Source organism: Jaculus jaculus, chromosome 15, assembly GCF_020740685.1.
Source record: "Jaculus jaculus isolate mJacJac1 chromosome 15, mJacJac1.mat.Y.cur, whole genome shotgun sequence".
Lineage (NCBI taxonomy): Eukaryota > Metazoa > Chordata > Mammalia > Rodentia > Dipodidae > Jaculus > Jaculus jaculus.
The window spans coordinates 48,432,122-48,453,293 of NC_059116.1; the positions used below are offsets into that span (position 1 = coordinate 48,432,122).

The 21,172-nt window shown below is 43.3% G+C and overlaps 1 protein-coding gene across 1 annotated transcript in view; it reads right to left on the reverse strand.

Annotated features, from left to right (window-relative positions):
• Positions 1 to 21,172, reverse strand: part of Fhod3 (formin homology 2 domain containing 3) — a 502,577-nt gene that overhangs the window by 291,142 nt on the left and 190,263 nt on the right. Inside the window, exons 4-5 of the mRNA XM_045134751.1 lie at positions 8,222 to 8,289; positions 895 to 1,000 (exon numbers count right to left, since the gene is read on the reverse strand). Of these exons, the coding sequence (XP_044990686.1) occupies positions 895 to 1,000; positions 8,222 to 8,289 (174 nt within the window). The remainder of the gene's footprint in view (positions 1 to 894; positions 1,001 to 8,221; positions 8,290 to 21,172) is intronic.

Here is a 21,172-nt window from a genome sequence, read left to right on the forward strand (position 1 = left end):
AGTGGAGATAATATTGAACTATCAAAAATTTATTCTTTTAAAAATACTTTTATTTGTTCATTTGAGAAAGATACAGACAGGGAAAGAGGGCCTCCTGCCACTGCAAATCAACTCCAGACACGTGTGCCACTTTGTGCATCTGGCTTTACATGGGTACTGGAGAAGCAAACTTGGACCATCAGGCTTTGTTAGCAAGTGCCTTCAACCACTGATCCATCTCTCCAGCCCAAAATTATTCTTTTGTAGATCAAAACTATTCATGGAAACAATCTCACAATCATACCTGCCCCATCTAGCAACAAGGTTATTTTTTATTATTTTTTAATAGAAGACACACAAAATCACTACCATCATAAAAGACATTAACTCTCTAAAGGGCAGTAAGAATATCTTTCAATGCCATCTTTGGGCTGCTTTGAACATTGAATTATAAGCCAGCTTTCAGAGCTCCAAGTTCTTAGGCCAACCTCAGACCTGTCTCTCAGAAACAGGACTTGGTGAAGAAGGGCTCTGAACAGAGAATGGGCAACAACTCAAGTTGAAAAACTATTTTTTCCCCTAAAAATCAATCAGCCTCTTTGGTTTTAAACAGCTTTGTGCTAAAATAAAGAACTTGCCTGAGATGAATTTATTCCCTTCCTCATCAGATAAGAGAGAGGATATAAAACTGGGAGCCATGGGTCTTGTTTCTTAGGAACCCAGAAGAGACTCCAGGTGAAAGTGAGTGAAATTCCCACTGCCACTAGCTAGTTACTAGAGGCTGAGAAAGGGATGAAGATGCCATCTTTTCCTAGAGTCCTTAGGCCCAGCATTCTTTCAAAGCCCCCAGCATGTGAGCTCCAGGAAAGCCAGGCCTCCCGCAGCTGGGCTGCTTGCACGCTGTTCGTGACTTACCCCTCAGGATGTAGTTCTGGTAGTTCTGATCGGCCTCTGCTCCCACCTTGATCAAACATGTCAGACCTTCAGCCACCACAAACTCATGCACCAAATCTTTGTCATCCTGGCAGGAAGGAAAGACAGAAAGAAAGACTTCAAAAAGGGTCGCCGTCTTCCATCCAAGCTGCGCTGTTCCAACTATGCAAGAGCCTTTGAAGCCAGAATGACCCCTGAGCATCCTCCCACTCTGTTCAAATGAAGCATCTTAACTCTTGCCAGAGGAATTTTACAAGCAGTCTTTGCATTGTCGTTTGCCAAAGACCAATTATTGCCTTCTGGGCAATCTAATAAAGATAAAGCAAATGAATCCCTTGCCTGTCAGAAATATTTACAGTGTTCTGGTTTCCATTCTTCAAAAGTTACCAAGCTCCACGCCCCCACAAGTCCCAAGGGACTGGCCACATGCAGCCTTGTGGGCTGGCTTTTCACTACAGGAAACATCCAATTGCAGTTCAGGCCATCGAGGAAAGGACTTGAAGCCACTCTGACAACCCAACAGTCCTGGGGACAGCGGTTTCGTTTCACCAGGAGGCTTGTTGAATGCCCTCTGGGAACCCATGGAAGCAGCTTCTCCCCCCTCCTGCTGGCAGGACTGAGAAGGAAGCAGGCTGTAGGATCAACCCTTCACCCAGGGCAGCGCGACCATGCCTCAGAACAGCAGACAGGATCTAGGGGAAACTCCACATCAACCAACTGCTGGGGTAGGCCACAGAACACACGCACATAAAAGCAGAAAGGAGGCTACTGAGGGTTGGGGTGGCAAGGCAGTAGGAACTGGGAGAAAAGAGGGAAGGAAGACAAACAACAGAAACAAATTTTGTTTGAAAATGCTATAATGAAACCTAATACTTTGTATGCTAATTTGTTATTTTTTTATAAAAAGGATTAGGAAGCAGGACTCTATGTGGATGAACTGGATTAGAATTTTGGGGTGGGAGCTCTGCTATTAAATTTCCCAGGAAATCTTAAAGGGCAGCCTGCTTAAGAAACATTGATGAAATGCTGCTTTCTCTTTAGTGATAGTCTAAAATTCAGGAGGGGTGAGGAAGGGGAAAAGAAGAAGAAAAAGAAAAGAAACACTTGGCTAGGACCACTGAACTAAGTCTGGCCAGCCCCTAAGCCCAGGCAGTTTCTATAGTACCAAGTTCTGGGGAGCCCCTATGAGATGGATTTTTCCATCCCTGCTTTTCTCCAAGGATACTCGGGGTTTTCTTGGTTGTACAGTGCCTCATCTTGTACAGTTTCATATTCCATTCTAACAACAGAGCAAAAACTCAGGCAACCTCAGCGATGTGACCAGTAGAAACTGAATGAGAAAGGGAAGGCTTTCATTACAGTAACGGTGGGTTATCTCTAAGAAAAGTAGATGACCTGGTACAGCTCTCCCAGCCCTACATAAAATCAGCCCTTTATTTTATGACATTTTTCAATTACATGGATGAAGTTCTTGAGCTCAATGTGGGCAGACGCAATAAAGGGCCCCTGGGAAGCAAGGCGGAACTCCAGGGTCAGAGCCAGCTGGGTGTGGGGGCTGGGGGGTGAGCAGTGTTAAGTAATGAAAGACAGCTGTGTTAACTCAGACTGAGATAATCATGGCTGGGGAAGAAAGAGAAAATAGGACAGTACACCATGAGTTTTTGGAAAATTACTTTACACTCATAGGTATAAAGGAAATAAAGAAATAATTCCCCCTCTATCCATATCCTCTTCCAGCAGCTCGTGTGAAAATGGACATGCAGATGAGCTCATGTCTAGTCAGAAGGTTTTTCCAAGCATGTAACAAATGTTTATTACTTTAACTGAAACTAGACTCACATATGACTGCATGGTGAAAAAGCGAAAACACACTCTCAAAGAACTGCTCACGCTAATCGCTAATATTAATATTCCAGAGGGCAGACTGTCTGGCAAGGGCACTCAGAAAAAAAACACTGCATCGGCGAGACGGTGTTCATGACAATAATTCAGAACCTTCACTGAAATGCACACACTTATGTAGATAAGGCACCTAGGAAGGAGAGGCATATGGATAATAAATGTGGAGAAAATCATCCAAATTGGCAAAGTCCTAGGTTTTAAACACATGACCTAGCACATACAGACATTAATACATGATCTTAAACACACTGGTCTCAGACTAGCATGAAATAAAACTGTTAGCACCAGCTGATTCGGGATTACTGCTGCATTCTAGAACTTTCTTTTTGAATGTTTTTGTCCATGTGTGGTGAACATGCATGTATATATGCATGTTTATGTGTGTAGAGCTGTGTGTGCACATGCGTATGTGCAAGTGGAGGCCAGAGGTTAACACGTCATGTTTCTTCCTCAATCAATATCCATCTTATTTTTGGAGACAGGATCTCTCTCACTGAACTTGGAGCTTACTAATTCAGGTAGACTAGTTAGCCAGCATACCCCAGGGATGCCCTGTCTTTGCTTCCCCAGAACTAGGATTGTGAGGAGCAGATCAGGCAGATAGCTTCTGGCTAGGTAGTATTAGGATGGCCCTTAACAGAGGGATTTTAGGATGATCTATGTCACACCCTTACCACACCTATCCCAGCTCCCTCCCCTCTCCTCTCTCAGCTTGCCCTACCTGCTTCAGTTGAGGGATTCAAAGTTTGTCTGTCTCACCGAATCAGATCTCTCTTGAGCAGCACCTGCCCAGGTGTGAGTGGATCCCTCCTCTGAGCCCATGCTGGTTGGCTGGGACACCTTGTGCAGGTGTGCTGAGTGCAAACTCTGAAGTGTATCTTCTCTGACCCACCAAGAGATTCTCTTCAGAGCTGCAGTGGCAACAAGTCTGGATCTTCATGCCAGTAAGATTATCCTTCTCTCCCACCCAAACAGCAATGCTGAGGTGGGAAGGGACACTTTTTATTACTGTTTGTACTACTAATCTCTTTGGAAGTGCACGTTTGTTTTCTTAATCCCTTCTCATGTGGATCTAAGGTCCCTATTGGTTTACATGAGCTCCTGGAGCACAGGGTTTTGTCCATTCTACCTTCCCTTCAGCTCAGCCCTTTCCCTTCCCCACATCCTTATGATACCTGAGTAAAATGTGGTATTTTCAAAATATTCTTTAGTCTGGAATGGCCAATTCTTTGGTTAAGTTATAGATATGAACTTGGGGCTTGGGGTACCAGGAACACCCCAGTACCCCATTGTAGGCCAATTCCCCATTTAGGATTATAGGCACAGGCCACCATGCCAGCTTTTACATGGGTACTGAGGATCTTATCATGTTTGTATGGCAAGCACTTTAATGACTGAGCCATCTCCCCAATCCTCAAGAATTTTTTCTAAGAGCTGTGCATAGACATGTGATCAGTTTTGTTTTTAGATGTTTATTTGTCAAGAAATGATCAATCCAACACAGATGACCAGATGGCTGTTTGTTTGTTTTTTTTTTTTTAAATATTGGAATCTAACAAACACAGAAGTCTTTGGGGACATTTTATATTCAAACCAGCATAACTTCCATACCCAGAAAGCACAAGAGATGATGATGATGTGGGCTCAGGGATATGGAAGATGGTGACCAAAGCCCTAGATATCTTAATCTCCAGGGTCTCAATGCCTACAGTTGAGCACTGTTTTATGCAAGTGTGTGGGGTCTTCCAGACAGACCATACACTCCTTGTAGTCAGCGCCTTTGTCCTTGCTTACACAGTGCAAACTTGGATGCTCAACATTAGTTATTTAGAGCTGGAAAGATTGCTTACTGGTTAAGGCATTTGCCTGTGAAGTCTAAGGCCCCAGGTTCAATTTCCTAGTACTTATGTAAGCCAGATGAAAGTGATTCATGCATCTGGAAGTTTGTTTGCAGTGGCTGGAGGCCGTGGTGCACCCATTCTCCTCCCACCCCCACCTCCCTCTCTCTCAAATAAATAATCCGGGCATGGAAGTGCATACCTTTAATCCCAGCATTCAGGAGGCAGTGGTAGGTGAGTTCAAGGCCACCCTGAGACTACATACTGAATTCCAGGTCAGCCTGGACCAGAGTGAGACCCTACCTTGAAAAACCAAATAAACAAATAGATGATAGATAGATAGATAGATAGATAGATGACCTATTTAAAAGTGTGTGCCACCACACCCAGCAGGGATTTTTTTTTTTATTTGACAGAGAAAGAGGGAGAGAGCGAATGGGTGCACCAGGGCCTCCAGCCACTGCAAACAAACTCCAGAAGCGTGTGCCCCCCTTGGTGCATCTGGCTAATGTGGGTCCTGGGGTATTGAACCTGGGTCCTTTGGCTTTGCAGGAAAATGCCTTAACCACTAAGCCATCCCTCCAGCCTCAAGTTTTTTTTTTTATAATTACTTATTTAATGGATCAATAATAGAAATTATACCTTGAGAACTGATGGAACACACACCAAAGAATAAGGTTGGTTGAAATGCAGCAAGCATGAGCATAGCAATTTGGTCTCTTTCCTAACTTCTTAGAACATTTTAATTGTTTATCAAAAAAAGTGAAACAGAATAGTCTCATGAACCACAGGTACCAGTCAACTCTCATCAAATCCTATTTCACCTATCACTCCATCTCCTCCCAGGCAGTGAAACCTCAAACAAACCTTTAACATCACAGCAGTTACTTCATCATTATTCTAATGCATTGTCAAACTAACAGGAACTTTGTAAAAATAAGTATTTGGGAGAAATATTTAATAGTTTAAAAAATACTCAAATGTCTAGTCAGTGACCAAATTTGATCAATATTGCTTATGCAGGATCCAAATAAGATCCATACAATTGATCTATAATAGTCTAAAACAACAATGAGACAACTTTTAACTCATGGGATCCTTCCACATACATACCCTTATGTATTAAGGCAATGAAAAAGTAGGTCATTTGTATTTTAGAGGTGCCCATGTGTCATTCCCCTGAAGTGCTGTTGGCACATATCTCTGTCCTTGAACATTTATTGTTGGGAATTTCAGAAGCTATCGCCCATAGGAAAGGCTCAGAAGAGGGCTGAGGAGGAAGTTGGTGTTTGGACAAGGGCAAAGAGATGAAGCGGAGGCCAGATCAGGATGATATTCAGTTTTAGTCTGAGAAATTCAGATGTAACCCAGGAAACAATGAGCCACCGACAGGCAGTAACCTCCTCAACCCTCTACGGTAGGAGGCTACAAGAACCTGAGACAGGAGGCAGAAAAATAGGCAGTGTTGTAGGCAGCTGGTGCCACTTTCCAGGTGAGAAGAGGGCAAGCCTGAACCAAAGCAGGCCTCAAAAGCAAGACACTTCTAGTATGTGTGGCATGACAAAGCAACCATATTCTGGCAACAAACTCATGATATGGGAAGAAGAGGCCTTGTCTCCAGAAATGTCCATTGTGAAGAGACTGTTACAGAAACAGCTGACAACATGATTGAACAAGTTTAAGGGAAAATGGGGAAAAATACACAAATGAGAAAAAAAATCCCTTCTGTAGGCATGTGTACATGTGAATATGTGTTTGCATGCGTATGTGGGTCTATGCATGTGCAGGTACACATTCACATGTGTGCATATGCATGGAGATGCCAGAGGACAAGCTCAGGTGCTGTCCTCAGGAAGCCCTTTCAGCTCTTGCTGAGAAAACGCTAGGAGCTCACTAACTATCTAAGACTGGCTGGCCAGTGAGCTCTGGAGAGCCTTCAGTCTCTACCTCCCCAGCCCTGGAATTGCAGGTATATGCCACCACACCTGGCATTTTTAGGTGGGTACTGTGAGTAACTCTCAGGTCCTTACACATGTGAGGTGATCGCTTTACCCACTGAGCTACCTCTTCTCAGCGTACCTCTGTCCTGCTTTTGGTGGTTTTTTTTTTTAAATTTTTATTTATGTGAGATAGAGAGAGGGAAAAAAAGAGAAAAAATGGTACACCATGGCCCCTAGCCACTGCAAACAAACTCCAGATGCATATTCCAACATGATCATTTATATGGTATACGTATGTACTGCGAAAACCGAACCTGGGTCCTTAGGCTTCGCAGGCAAGTGCCTTAGCCAGTAAGTGATCTCTCTAGCCCCGGTTGGTTGTTTCTAAAGCTAGGTTTCACTCTAGCCCAAACTAACTTGGAACTTTGTAGGCTAGAGTGGCCTCAAACTCATGGTGCTCCTCCTACCTTAGCCTTCTCAGTGTTAGGGTTATAGATATAAGCCACCATTCCTGATCTTTTTGCCTGTTCCTTTTTACATGTGGAGAAACCTACTCTGGTTGGAATCATCACTGACAATCTTTTAAACATGCAGCTAAGACCAGAACTGAGAAAAAATTATGAACATTGGGCTGGAGAGATGGCTTAGCAGTTAAGGTACTTGTCTGTGAAGCCTAAGGACCCAGGTTCAATTTCCCAGCACACACATAAGCCAGATGCACAAGGTGACACATGCATCTGGAGTTTGTCTACAGTGGCTAGAGGCCCTGGCATGCCCATTCTCTCTATATATCTGCCTCTTTCTCAAGTAAAAATTAATGTTTTAACATTTAAATAAACGATAATGAACATGGACAGACAGGCTATACCACAGGTTGCCTTCACAAACACATCTCATGCGGCCCAGAATAGTCTCACATAGTATCTTGGAGCCTGACCTAATGTTTCACCATCTGGTGATCATCTCAGAATAGGGGCAAAGGGAAGACTTAAAAGGGTGAGATGGAACACAAGAAAGACTTTCACATGTGTACAAGCAAACATATCCACAACAGTGGGATTTATACAGCAAAACACTGAAAATTAACCTAACCATACAAGAAGAATAAACAAACACTGTGTAATTACTGTACTTAGGACAATACTCAACTAACTGCATATAGTAGGATACACAGTGTACACCCATTCTGCTCTCCATAAATGAATCAGAGTAGGATGCATGCAACATGATGGCATGTTATCTGAAATTAATACCAAAGATATGTGGTAACATATCGTGGGTGATGAGTGCACAAGAGGAGTATCAAATTTAATTATGAATAGAGAGGGGGACCTTGGCATGGTGAACAAAGAGAGTGGCAAGAATTAGGGGACAGAATGCATGTCTGAAGTTATATTCAAAATAGAATTTCTTTTTTAAAATCTACAATATAAAAAAATATGATTTGATAAAGTTGTCTTTACTTCTTGCAATATTTGACACAAAAAGTGTTCTTCTCTAGTATTCTGGCCTAATTTATAATGGTATCAAAAGATAATTTCCTTTTTGTAATAATCATAGCTAGAAGCTTGTCTGTATCTAACTTCACAGTAAGGCAAAAGTAGGACTGTACTTTTTTTTCCTTTTTACCTGAAATATCTGCTTCAGGGAGAAAAGGGCCCTTCTTAAATCTCGTCCACTGGAGTTGTACAGTTTTTCTGAAATAAAGAATACAACAATTAATTTAGCTGGCTCAATGGGTGGTATAGACATGAGAGGCTGTGAAGGATAACTGATTCTCTACTGGGTGGCCAACCTGCATCCATTCCATTAGGATACAGCCCTCACCTCCAGGGCCATGAAGAGTGATTCACACAGGAAGGAGGGAGAGGCGACATGACTGTTGTGGAAAAGTACTTTTCCAGACTTGCATCCTCATCCAACTCTCCATAAGTCAATTTCTCTTTTCTCTTGTGTGTGCACATGTGCATGGGAGTGCCCAGGTGAGTGCAGCTATGTGCACATGCATGTGTACACACATGGAGACCAAAGGACAGCCATGAGCAGCAGGTTGTTCATTGGTCTAGAGTTTGCCAAATCAGCAAGACTGGCTGGGCAGGGTAGCCTGGGGGTTAGGAGCACACACCACCATGCATGGCTTTTTATTTATTTATTTATTTTATTTATTTTAAGGCAAATGCTCTGACTGAGCTCCCAGCCCTATTTCTAGATCTTTACAGACATTCTTCCAGTTAGTAAATACTTCCACTTAATGGACAAGTGCACCCAGAAAATCAACGTGACCCAAAACAAATGCATCCTTCAGCCTTGTTCCTCCCAGCCTTACAGCTTGGCACCCCTGCTTTCTGCTTGGAAAGTTGCTGGTGCTCCTCTTTCCTTGGGTCTTCTGGTCACCTTGAGGACTCCTCCTGGGCTCAAGGTTACCCCAGGCAATGCAAAAAACTCAAGGCAGCATTGTGGGCATACAAACTAATAGGGTTCCTCCCTTCTACATACGGTGGCATTCTATGCTGGAAGCTAGCCACAGGCCTGGCTCCTCACTCTGTACAAGAATGGCCCCAGCTAATGATTCTGCTTTCCATTGTCAAGCTCCCACTAACCGTACACTATAAAAGTGTCTATACCCTTATAATTCTCTCCAAATTAATAATGGTTATCCCATTTAACTGGCACTGATTTCACTCTCCGTTGGAGAATATGCTTCTCTTTTTCAGACAGGACCTAGATTTGAGGAGATAAATGACCCAGCTGAAACCACAGAGGCTTTGGGGAAATGGGCAAGAATGCTGCTCTCTTAGTTAAGCTGATATTAGCACAAGGGTGATGGAGAAAGATACTCAGGACACTCACCACCAACAAAATCAGTCATCTAGATGCTCCTAAGTGCCCATAACCGAAGTAGACTTAAAATGCTCTCAACATGGCTCAGGGGATTTTGTGGAAGAGGGAGCGGAAACATTGTTAGAGTTGGGACATTTTGCTCACAGACATTGCCTGTCCCCAATAACTGACTGCTGTCCCATAATGCATGACCCACAATACCCATGGGGTTGACCTGCATCCCCAAGGAGGAAGGCTTCTTCAAAAGGGGGCAGGGAGGAGGGAAAGTATGGTACCAACATGTGATGGTTACATACAAAATATGTCCATATCTAATAATAAAAATTAAATTAAAAAAAAAGAATGGTCCCAGCTAGAGCAGTGCAGAAGGGGATTCTCACATTTCTCTTGTTCCAACCGTGAGCTGACTTCTGGAAGCCCACTGTTCAGTTGGTCACATTTTTTTTCAAGATATCAAATGTCATTTTTTTATTTTTTATTTTTTTGTTTATTTTTATTTATTTGAGAGTGACATAAAGAGGGAGAGGGAGAGGGAGAGGGAGAGGGAGAGAGATGGGGGAGGGGGGAGAAATGGGCGCTCCAGGGCCTTCAGCCACTGCAAACGAACTCCAGATACATGTGCCACCTTGTGCATCTGGCTTACATGAGTCCTGGGGAATCAAACCTTGAACTGGGGTCCTTAGGCTTCGCAGGCAAGTGCTTAATCACTAAGCCATCTCTCCAGCCCAAATGTCATTCTTTATCTGAGACTCTAATGCAACTAGTGTTGCTTTTGGAGGGTCCACAAGTCTAGATATCTTTCTTTATTCAGTTGGTCACATTTAACATGCATTGATGAGCTGTAAGCTCGGGCTGGAGAGATGGCTTGACAGTTAAAGGTGCTAGCTTAGAAGCCTGTCAGCCTTCGTTTGATTCCCTAACACCCATGTAAAGCCAGACACAAAAAGTGGCACATGAGTCTGGTGTTTAGAGTAACAAGAAACCTGATTTGTATACATACACACATTATTTGTTTTTAAAGACAGGTGGTAAGCTCAACACAGGACCCATGCTCCAGAAGACATAGGAGAGAGTCACACAATGAAAACTTGGCCAACAGGTGGTGCTACAAGTGCTAAAAATACACAGGAAGAAGAAGGGAGGGTCCTGTTTTGGAGTCTGCAGGGCTTCTGCAAGCATGGAGTCTACTGGTTCCTTGGATCCAGGCTGTCTCCTGCCTATGTAGTACCAGGACTTGGGTGCTTTCCTAGTAACAAGAGCTGGATTTCCTGAGGAAAACTGCACTGGGCAGATGCACTGACTTGGACACAGTTGCAGGTACAGTGGTGATGAGTGTTATTAATAGAATCCAAGGCTGCCTAGCCAGACAGCCTGTGCTCCATCCACATCCTGGTTAAGCATCTACTTGCTAAGTTACCTTGGGGAGAATACTCTTATGCCTCGTATTCCCCAACTACAAGTGGTAAATTTGATGAAAGTGGTTTGTGCTAAATCAAGCACATTGAACACACAGCTTCTTCAATTTCATAACCAAATGCAGAGGTCACGAAAAGTATAGCAATAGTAAAAGGCTTATGAATGCACAATGACCAAAAATTAATTTGAAATCAAACAGGTAATGAATGCAAGGTGTGTCTGGCCACCCTCACTGTGTTGCATCACCTGAGCTCTCTGCAGCCTCAGTCTTGGGCATACCATGTGCACTTTGGCTGCATAAGTGTCACTGCAAGCCATGCCAACAAAGGCTTTCTGAAACTCCTGTGCTCAGGGTGTATGAGTGAACTGCAGTGTTTTTGGTATAAAGTTTTGTGATCTATGACAATGATTTAGTTACTCACGATTAGAATTTTTGTTTATGAGAGGGATGCACCAGCTTGGTGCAGCGGTTCTGGAAGTAAGAATTCATCTGAGAGCCATATAAAGGGCCAGTTACCCTCCACATTTACTTGGAAGCTTCTCCACGAACGTCTGGTCCACTGGCAAAGAGTACAAAGGCTGAGCGGACATGACCACCAGAGGACATGACTGCCCTTACACCTCTTCAGTGGCGGTTGTTACACTCAGAATGAAATGCAAATTCCTTTGCATGGCCCAGCAAGCCCTTGGACAGGCAGCCCTGGCCCAGACGCTCCTCCCTTGCTGGAGAAAAGGCCCAGCAGTCTTTAGGTAATCAGATCTCCCTGCTGCTTTCACAGCTAACTGAGAGTTCTCAAACTCTAGGAAAAGCAGATATTTGAGGGGCTTTGCCAGTACCATTGTTAATAAATAAGAAGAAAGCTAGCTGATGAAAATGTGGCGTATGGATACCCTGAAGAAGTGAGTCAGGTTTATTTTATCCAGGAAGGACACTGGCAGAAACAGGTTGATTCCAGTACCTCTTTTAAAGGGCTTGTCTTAAGTACCACAACCCAACAAGCAGAAATGTGGATGCAAAATATCACTAAATCTCCTGCAGTTACACCGTGGTTTCTGATTTATCTGAATGAAGACAAGTTGTATTCTAGTCATTACAGTTTTCCTACTTAATGCTGCAGTCAAAATAATCTGTTCTGGAATGGGCAATAAGCAAGTCAGACTTTGTATGTATATGTTCATGGGACATGGTCACCTTTCCTCTCAATGATGATTCTGAGACAATGCTGCCTTAATGACTAGAGACAATTCCTTCTTCCTCTATTTTCCAAATGAGTATGTAGAATTAATAATATTCCTTAAGTGTTTGACAAATTACTCTAGTGAATCCTTCTGAGCTTGAGGGTGTTTTGTTGGGAGTTTTAAACCATCGATTCAAACTCCTCAATTAATTAAGGTTCTGCTGGTTCTTCTCAAATGAAAGTTGATAATTTATTCTTTCTGGGAACTTCTTGATCATGTAAGCAGTTACAGCTTTATAGGCATAGAGATGTTCATGAGTTCCCCTTTCACCCTCTCACTGACTGTATCTATCCTCTCTGTTTTATCTTTGAAATTGAACATTTTTGTCTAATCCCCATTTTACTTGTCAGTCTGAATAGACATCCAAATTAGCTATTGGGTTCATTGTTTCTTCCCAGTTTTTTTTTTTTATTTCTCTTTAAATAATCATTATCTTCCTTCTCTTTATGGTGCTCTTCTTTTCCTAGTTTGTTAAACCCAAAACTTATCTTCCCTGAGCTTGAAAATCAGTAGTGCTCAAATTCCTAAGCACTGCTATAGTTGCTTTCTGCAAATTTTAACATACTTTCAAAAGGTCTTCATCCAAATTGTGTCAATATTGTATATTTCATTAATTTCAAATGAGAATAGATCAATCCTATGATTTCTTTTGACTGATGGTTTATTAGAAATATACTGCATAATTACTACATAGCTAGAATTTTGCACATATCTGTTATTAATGTCTAATGTAATTTTTTGTTTTATTTTTAGTGAGCTAGTGAGTTTACTGGGTTTACTTTCAGAGGATGAGAGGTTACTTCTAGGAGCACAGGTGACTCAAAGGCAGCTGTGTAGCTGAAAAGCCCAGCCAGCATGGGCAACAACTCATGGAAGCCATACCCTGAAGCTTCCTGCAAGACCTGCAAATGGTTTCCACTAGAGTATCTTCCCCCTGCCCCCAGAAACTGTTTGCTGCTTTTATAACCTTGGGGATTGACCTCGTGAGTCTTGTAACTTTTGGGAGGTTTCTGAGCCTTGTAAGTTTCCTTTTGTCCTGAGTATTTTTAAAAGCTTTTTTACTGACAATTCATACATGATACAATATGTTGGGATTATAATCCCTCAACCCCGTTACCTTCTCTTGTCTCTCTCCCCATTTCACTAAACCACTTCTTTTTCTTCCAACATATCCCTCTTTTACTTTGATGTCTTATTTCCTCCTTCCACAACCTATGACAGAATGTTGATGGGCCCAATATTGTGCAAGTCCTGTTCACGTAACACTAGTAGCCGTGAGGTTATGGATGTAACACCGCTTCACTGGAAGTGGAATGGAAGACCTCATTGCACAACACTTTATCCCATCTTCTAGCTCTTACACTCTTTCCTTCCCCATCCTCCACAATGTTCTCTGAGCCTCAGAGGGTGTGATACAGATGTCTCATTTAATGTTGAGCACTCATTTCTGTAGTCATAAAATATATCCCATATTATTGGAAGTTTTAGATCTAGTAAAGTATATTTTATAGCTCACAATAGGGTTTATCTTGGTGAATATCTCATGCGCACTTGAAAAACATTCTGCCAATATTGGATGGATTAGTTTAGAAGGATATGCTATATTAAGTTAAGTGATAGTGGTAGTAAGGTCTTGTGCATTCTCACTAATTTTCCATTTACTCATTTTATAGAGTGATGTGAAGGGAATGTTGAAGCCTCCAACTAGTAGAGCAGATTTGAATTTCTACTTCTAGTTTTTCTGAGTTTTTATGTGAACTGTTTTGAAGTTCTTTTGTTACACATACTCAAATTTGGGGTTGCTACAACTTCTTGGTACACTAGCCTTTATCATTATGTAATGCCTGTCATCCTGTCTAGCAGTATTCCTTGTTTTAAAGTCTACTTTTCCAAGATTAATGTGACTACTTTTGGTTAGTGTGTATCTTTCCCATCCTTTCTTTTTAGCCTACCTGTATGGAATTGCTTTTAGATATAGTTGTATCTTCTTTACATAATCTGACATGGTCTGCTTCTTTTCCCTCATTTGAATAGATGCCATTCATTGATTCCTCTATCACAGAAGACTTATGCTTGCATCATCTCCATTATGAGTGAAATAAAAATAATCTGTACTAATTATGTTCCCAAATGCTATGGCACCTGACAGAAGCAATTTCAAGGAGGAAGGATTTACTGTGGCTCACAGTTTGAGAGGGTAGAATCCACTGTGGCAGGGAAAACATGGTGGTATTCAAGGTAGTGGGAATGTGCAGCTAGATTCCTCACTTCTTAGTAGATGAGGAAGCAGTAATGGGACAGAAAGTAGAACCAGGCTATAAACCTCAAAACTCCACATTCCAGTAACCCACTTCCTCCAATCAAGCCTACCTCTTAAAGGTTTCACAACCTATCAAAACAAAACCAGCTGGGGACCGAGTATTCATACACATAAGCCTGTGTCGGGCATTTCACATCCAAACCAAAATATAAGCAAATAGCAATTTAAAAGTTTTCCCCTAGAGTGCTGGTACTTGGAAAGACAATCTGTAAGACAAAGAACCATGAAGATAAAATGAAATCAAAATGCTTAACTCAAAATTGCCACTGATTTTTAATAGATTGATTAAAGATAGTGGTACAAAAAAGCCTCTACACCTACTCTGACATGCCCTGTTGTTCTTGACATGCATTTTTAGGAGACATCTTCAACCTAAAGGCTTTAGGCAAGATGAGGGATAAGGATTTGTAAGTGACATAATGTATTCTTTACAAAAGGTATGCTCCTGGCTGGCAGCTGAGGCTCCAACAGCATTTTCACTAGGTCAGCCATCCTGCTCAACCCAGCAACACCTGGCTCAGTTTTGATGTGGCTCCAGAGAAGCCTATAGGCCACAGAACAGACACTCCTTCCCACAGCACAGGTCATGGCTTTTGTGCTACATGACTAACCTGACACAGGAATAATGGTGTGGATGACACACCTAGCTCAAGAAATGAGGAATTCCATCAGCGTTGTGCCCAGGCTTCACTACACAAGAAGTCAGACTTACTGCGGCTGTGCAGGCTCATCCATCAACACAGACGAGAGAAGGGAGAACTCACCTAGGAACACATGGCTTCTGCACCTGTGATTAGGAGCGCCAAGTTTGCAGGCCCTTGGGGTCTCCCATTAAAACTGATTCAGTATGTGCTTCATTTTACTAGCCCCAAGCACCAAGGGAGGGAATTCCAAGTCTGGCCACTGCCTGAAAACTAGGCAATGAGGAAGGAGACTCTGCATGTGGACTAAAAGGAGGGGCCGGGAGCCTACCTCTGCCAGCAAGAAGGAAGCCATAGGTTCTACCTGTAAGCAATGAGCCCAGAGTTGCTCCTTCTCCTCTTTGGCTACCTCGAGACACACATCAGTGAGGATGGTGTGGATGCTACCAAGAAAGACATTCCTTTCACCCTTGACTCAGCTGAAGACCTATGCCTCTTAAAAAGACCCATGTTCCTTTAGAAGATGTGACTGGTATGTGACACAATAACTACCTTATAGTAATCAATGAGAGAAGCTGCCTGAGTGACTGGCAATGGCAAGTGGATTTCTTCCTGGCAAAGATCAAGAAAGCTGAACAGCACTGGGAAATGGCTCAACTGGTAAAGTACTTAGCTTGAAAGCATGAGGAGTTAAGTTTGAACCCCAGAATCTATGCAAAAAGTATCCTGGTGCTGGGAAGGCAGAGACAGGTGCATCCCTGCAGTTTGCTGACCAGATAGTCTAGTCTAATTGGTTACACCAGGCAAAGGAGAGAGCCTATTTTAAAAGTAGTAAAATGGATATGGCTGCAAAGATTGATGCCCAAGGTTATCCTCTGGCCTCCACATGCTCACACATACATGTGCACATGCACATACTCAAACGTGCACACACACGAGCATAACAGTCAAAGCAAAGCAGAAGTATAGGGCTGAGGCCACACTGAAGCCCTGAAACTGTGATGTGACAAGGATTCCAAAAGGTGCACCAGCACAGCCTTAAGGAGTAGCCAGTAGATCACGAGGGCTAAGGATTTTTGGGAGGGCCCACTGCTCCTCGTCCTTGCCTTTCTACGTTATCACTGCTCCCTTCACAGATGCAGTGAATGTGTTACATATGAAGGCAAAACATTAAAGGCCATCAGGGACTGTTTCTGCACTGTTGGGAAGCCCCATGTGGCCCACAAACATTAGTGCTGAAAAGCACAGCTAAAAGGCCTCCTGGGATTCTTGTTCAGCCAACCCAGCAAGGAAGACAACCTCCATGTATGGAGAAAGAAAGGCCAGAACTTTCATGATAGAACCAGTAAGGAAATTACAAGAATGAAAGACTGTGGGGAAAGGAACCAAAATCACCTCTGAGAAGGAAGTGGGAGATGGAAAGATTCATTGAGAATATCACGTTCCTTTTCCCTGAATACCACTGACTTTAGGACTAATAATTACAGAACACCTTTATTCACCTGCCAAACAAGTGAACCAAGTGCTCTATGGGGAAACTTGGGTGGAGGCATGGGAGCCTCTCCTCCACTCAGGGAACATGGAGACTCCCTGCTTCCCTTGCACTGGCATCTAAAGTGGAAAGGTATTCACAGGCAAGATGTCCATGCCCACATCTAAAATCTGCTTCCACTAGCTACAGACACTACAGCCAGCATGACTTTTCAGGTGCAGCCACAAGAAATGAATGCCCCCATCACCCTTTATGGAGCTGGTGATGTTTGCTTTTCAGACAGTAGGCATGGTGAGTGGTAAAAACTCAACTCCATGAAATGTGGTCAGAGACAGCCAGTGGCTGAACTTGGATGACATTCCTAGAGAGAAGCACCACACCAAAGTTTCCACGGATACCTAGTGAGTCCGAAGCAGCTCACTCTGGGCATTCTTCTCATGGAGTCAATGTTTACTTTGAAGTTTGTTTGTTGAACTTTGTTTTCAGTAAATGAGATCGTTCGGTCGTTACTTTCCTGATCAATGTGACAGAATATCTGATATAGAAACGTAAGGATAGAAGAGTTTGTTTTGGCACAGAATTTGAGGAAACAATTTGCCAGACTTTGGCTTGGGGCTTGAGGACACCCTCTATAATATCAAAGGAAATGTGGTGGTGAATGGCTGCAAGCTGTGGCAACAGGAGTGTGAGGTGGCTGGTCACACAGATTCACAGGCTAAAAGCAGAGAGATGAATGTTGGTGCTCCACTCACTTTCTCCTTTATATTCAGCCTGGGACCACAGCCCATGGGACAGTGTCACCTTCATCCAGGATGGGTCTTCCTAGACTGGTTAAACATCGCTGGAAATTCTCTCGTAGACATGCCCAGGAGTGTGTCTTCCGGGTGATCCCATCAAAATTAACCATCACACTTGGTACAACTGGAAGTCATTTGATTCCAGTGATGTTTTTACAAAGCCTTTTGGAGTCATACATTTTCATTCAACCATCACATACACATTGCGAAAGGAGATATTCAGACACACAAAATATTACAACTTCAGAGAGGATGGTATCTGGAAACTTCCTATGAGCCTAGGGAAGGTTCTATAGACTGTAGTATATGAATCCTTACCTAACCCAACATTTTCCTTTTTATGGGAAGATGAATGAAGGAAGAGAGAAGAACACAGTTGATGGCCCAGACTTGAGGCCTGAGGCTCATGGAAGTAGAGAAGAGTAATAAAGTGATAACACATAGAATTGGTCAGATGTTCTGTTTGTGCTATAAAAATATGGTAAATACCCAAGACATTTAAGCTGCCTGTATCCTAACCATGACCCTCACATAACCAGGTAATCTGGAGAGAAAGTATGGCCTCTCTTATGCCTGTGGTGATGACACTGAGTAGTGGCTGCAAAGGCCCTGTGATCAGCCGAGAGGATCAGGCCCTCTGCCTAGGATGAAGAGGCTAGTCAGGTACAAGAACTGGAGACCTGCCTCACAAAGTCTACCTGAATGGTGCCAAAAGGGAAGGGTACAAATGATTTTGAGGAATCTAGGCATTCCTGGGTGTTTCTTTGTAGCCCTGGATAGATAACTGCAACTCCTTTGTTCTTTACTTTCTCCAAACAATAGCCAGCCATTCATTCTACAACAAGGTCCACACCAGGCAAAGGAATAAAAAGACACCCAGAGCACAGTTCAAGTCTCAGGAAGAAGATGACCTACTAGCAAAGAGGACAGCCCCGTATCACAGGTACCAGAATCCAAGGAGATGCCAGGTGCAAGAAGAGCCCGTGGTGTTGGGGTCAAGCAGCTACTGAGGACTACTGATGGAGAGGATGCAAAAGACATTCAGTTCTGTGTGATGTGTGTAGTTGCCTCTCTGCCCTTGACATCTGCTGACCAAGGTCTTCACCCAGTTGCCTTGGGAAGCACTTTTCTGTCTCATCCTCAATGAGCATATCAGTTACTTTCTTATTTCTGTGAGTACATACCCGAACTGGCCAAAGCAACTTGCACAAGGAAAGGGCTTATAGTTTTAAGAGGAAGTTTCATGGTGGGAAGGCAGAGTGGCAAGAACAGGAATAGAGCTCTTCACACTGGCAGACAGGAAACTGAGAGCAAACAGAAATGATGCCAAACTTCTCCCAGGCCTTGAGCAACACCACCATTTGGACTCCTAAACCAAAGCCTTTACTTCAAAGGGAACTTATCTCTGTGACTTGGTTTTCTTAACAATTAAAGTAGACACAAAAATTGGAAAAGACCTGGTGCACGTGAAGTGCTTACTCTATGGGCCTCTTCACTTCCTTTCTAACATCTGAGGCTTTAGTGCTATTTCTAGACACAAGCCTAAGGCCCTGTGCATAGAAAATGGTCAGGCCTCTCCCAGACACTATACAGGGAATGGAGGCCCTCTTCTGCCAGATGTCAGACCCTCCTAACTGTGTCAAGAAGGTCACCTGAGCTCAGACTGCCTCCACTGAGCCCCGGGGACCCCTCACTAAGGCACAATTGCTGCCTGAGAGAGTGAGCCTCTGTCTCCTGGAGGGTCACTGGCTCTTGACAGGGAAAAGGCTCACCCTCCTGCCCTGCACACTTTCAGAAAAAGAAATGGCCAACTCGTCCTTGGAGAGAAGATAAGGATCATTAGTTGAGGTCAAAAGGGAACAGCCTGGCATCAATCATGTCACCAAGCAGAGATGGCAAAACTCAGGCATGTTTCTGCCCCACCCCATGGGGCCAGAGCTCTTCCTTTTCAGCGTCCTTCATGAGGGGAACAGCCATTCACCCATGGAAAGTATTGTATCATGCAAACAAATCAGAACCAGAGAAAAGACTGGGTTTTAAAAACCATTGTTCTAAGGACAGTTTATTCACTAGCCAATAGGAGTGGGGGAGATGAACCAGAGTAAAAGAATATATTGTCACGTTTTTGTGATTAAGTACAGCCAACTTAAGAAGTGTTTTGTCTTGCAACAAATTCATACCCAACTACAGGTTTCGACACCTAAAATAAGAAGTTACACACACTGGCTAAGCCCTCGCTACTTTCCCTCTGTGTTGATTTCCAGTTGTAGTGAGCTACTGAAGAGAGAAGGCTCCCTACCTAGCAACCTGCTGAGTCCAGTGAGAACCTAAGACAACATGGGCATGGCTTCAAAAACAGCCAGGAGGGCTGGAGAGATGGCGTAGCGGTTAAGCGCTTGCCTGTGAAGCCTAAGGACCCCGGTTCGAGGCTCGGTTCCCCAGGTCCCACGTTAGCCAGATGCACAAGGGGGCGTACGCGTCTGGAGTTCATTTGCAGAGGCTGGAAGCCCTGGCGCGCCCATTCTCTCTCTCTCCCTCTATCTGTCTTTCTCTCTGTGTCTGTTGCTCTCAAATAAATAAATAAATAATTTAAAAAAAAAAAAAAACAGCCAGGAGTTGGATGCTTCCTGGCCTCATCCTTACTCCTTATTCCCTGCTGAAAGCTATTAGTTGTTCAAGGACCTCACCCACTGAGTTCTGGAAGTCCAGGAGGCTGCATAGAAAGATGGTGGGCAGCAACACTGAGCCATGTGTAGGCATTTATCCCAGTTCACCCAAGAACGATGTTGTAGTCTCAAGCAAAGGAAGTGGAAGTTGTGAGCCTGGGTGAGGCAGAGGCAGTGCCACCCTGATGTGAGTCTTGCAGCAGATTCCCAGCAAGTCTTAGGAGTCAGGGAATCATCACTACCAGTATAGTCCTGAACACTGCATGCCGCTAGGCAAGAGCCTTAGCATCTCTGGGTGTTCAGTTTCACATGCGTAAAACAAAGTGTTAGCACATTACACTGTTAGAATTGCTAACAGTCAAATGACTGATTATTTCAGGTCATCAGGAACCCAGAGTCACTGGAGCCCCATCTACTGCTACTGGTATGTGAGATGTAAAACTGCTTTGGAAAGCTGTTAGTTTCTTTCTAAAAATTTTTTAAAATTTATTTAAGCCAGGTGTGGTGGCAAACAGCTTTAATCCCAGCACTTGGGAGGCAGAGGTAGGAGGATAACCATGAGTTCGAGGTCACCATGAGACTACATAGCGAATTCCAGGTCAGCCTACACTAGAGCAAGACCCAACCTCAGAAAACATTTATTTATTTATTTAAGAGGGAAAGATGAAGATATGGAGAGAATGGGTGTGCCAGGCCTTCCAGCCACTGCAAATGAACTCCAGATGCATGCGCCACCTTGTGCATCTAGCTTGTGTGGGTCCTGGAAAATTGAACCTGGGTCCTTCAGCTTTGCAGGCAAATATCTTAACTGCTAAGCTATCTTCCCAGCCTGATAGTTTCTTACAAACAGAAATAGACCCCTACCCCTGGGTACAGAAATTCTACTTCTTGGCTCTTTCACAAGAAAAATGAAAACTTAGATATGTAGAACTATTTCATGCAGATTCATAGTGGCTTTGTTCATAATGGCAAAAATCCTGGAAACACCCCGATATCCATGTGTCGGTGAACAAGTAAACAATCCGTGTGCACTCATACAAGACAACACTAACGGGCACTACAAACACTATGAACACATGCAACAGCATGGGTGGGTTTCAGCTACATTTCACAAAGTAAAAGAAGCCAGATGCACGGAGCATGGACTGTACTGTTCCATTTACATGGA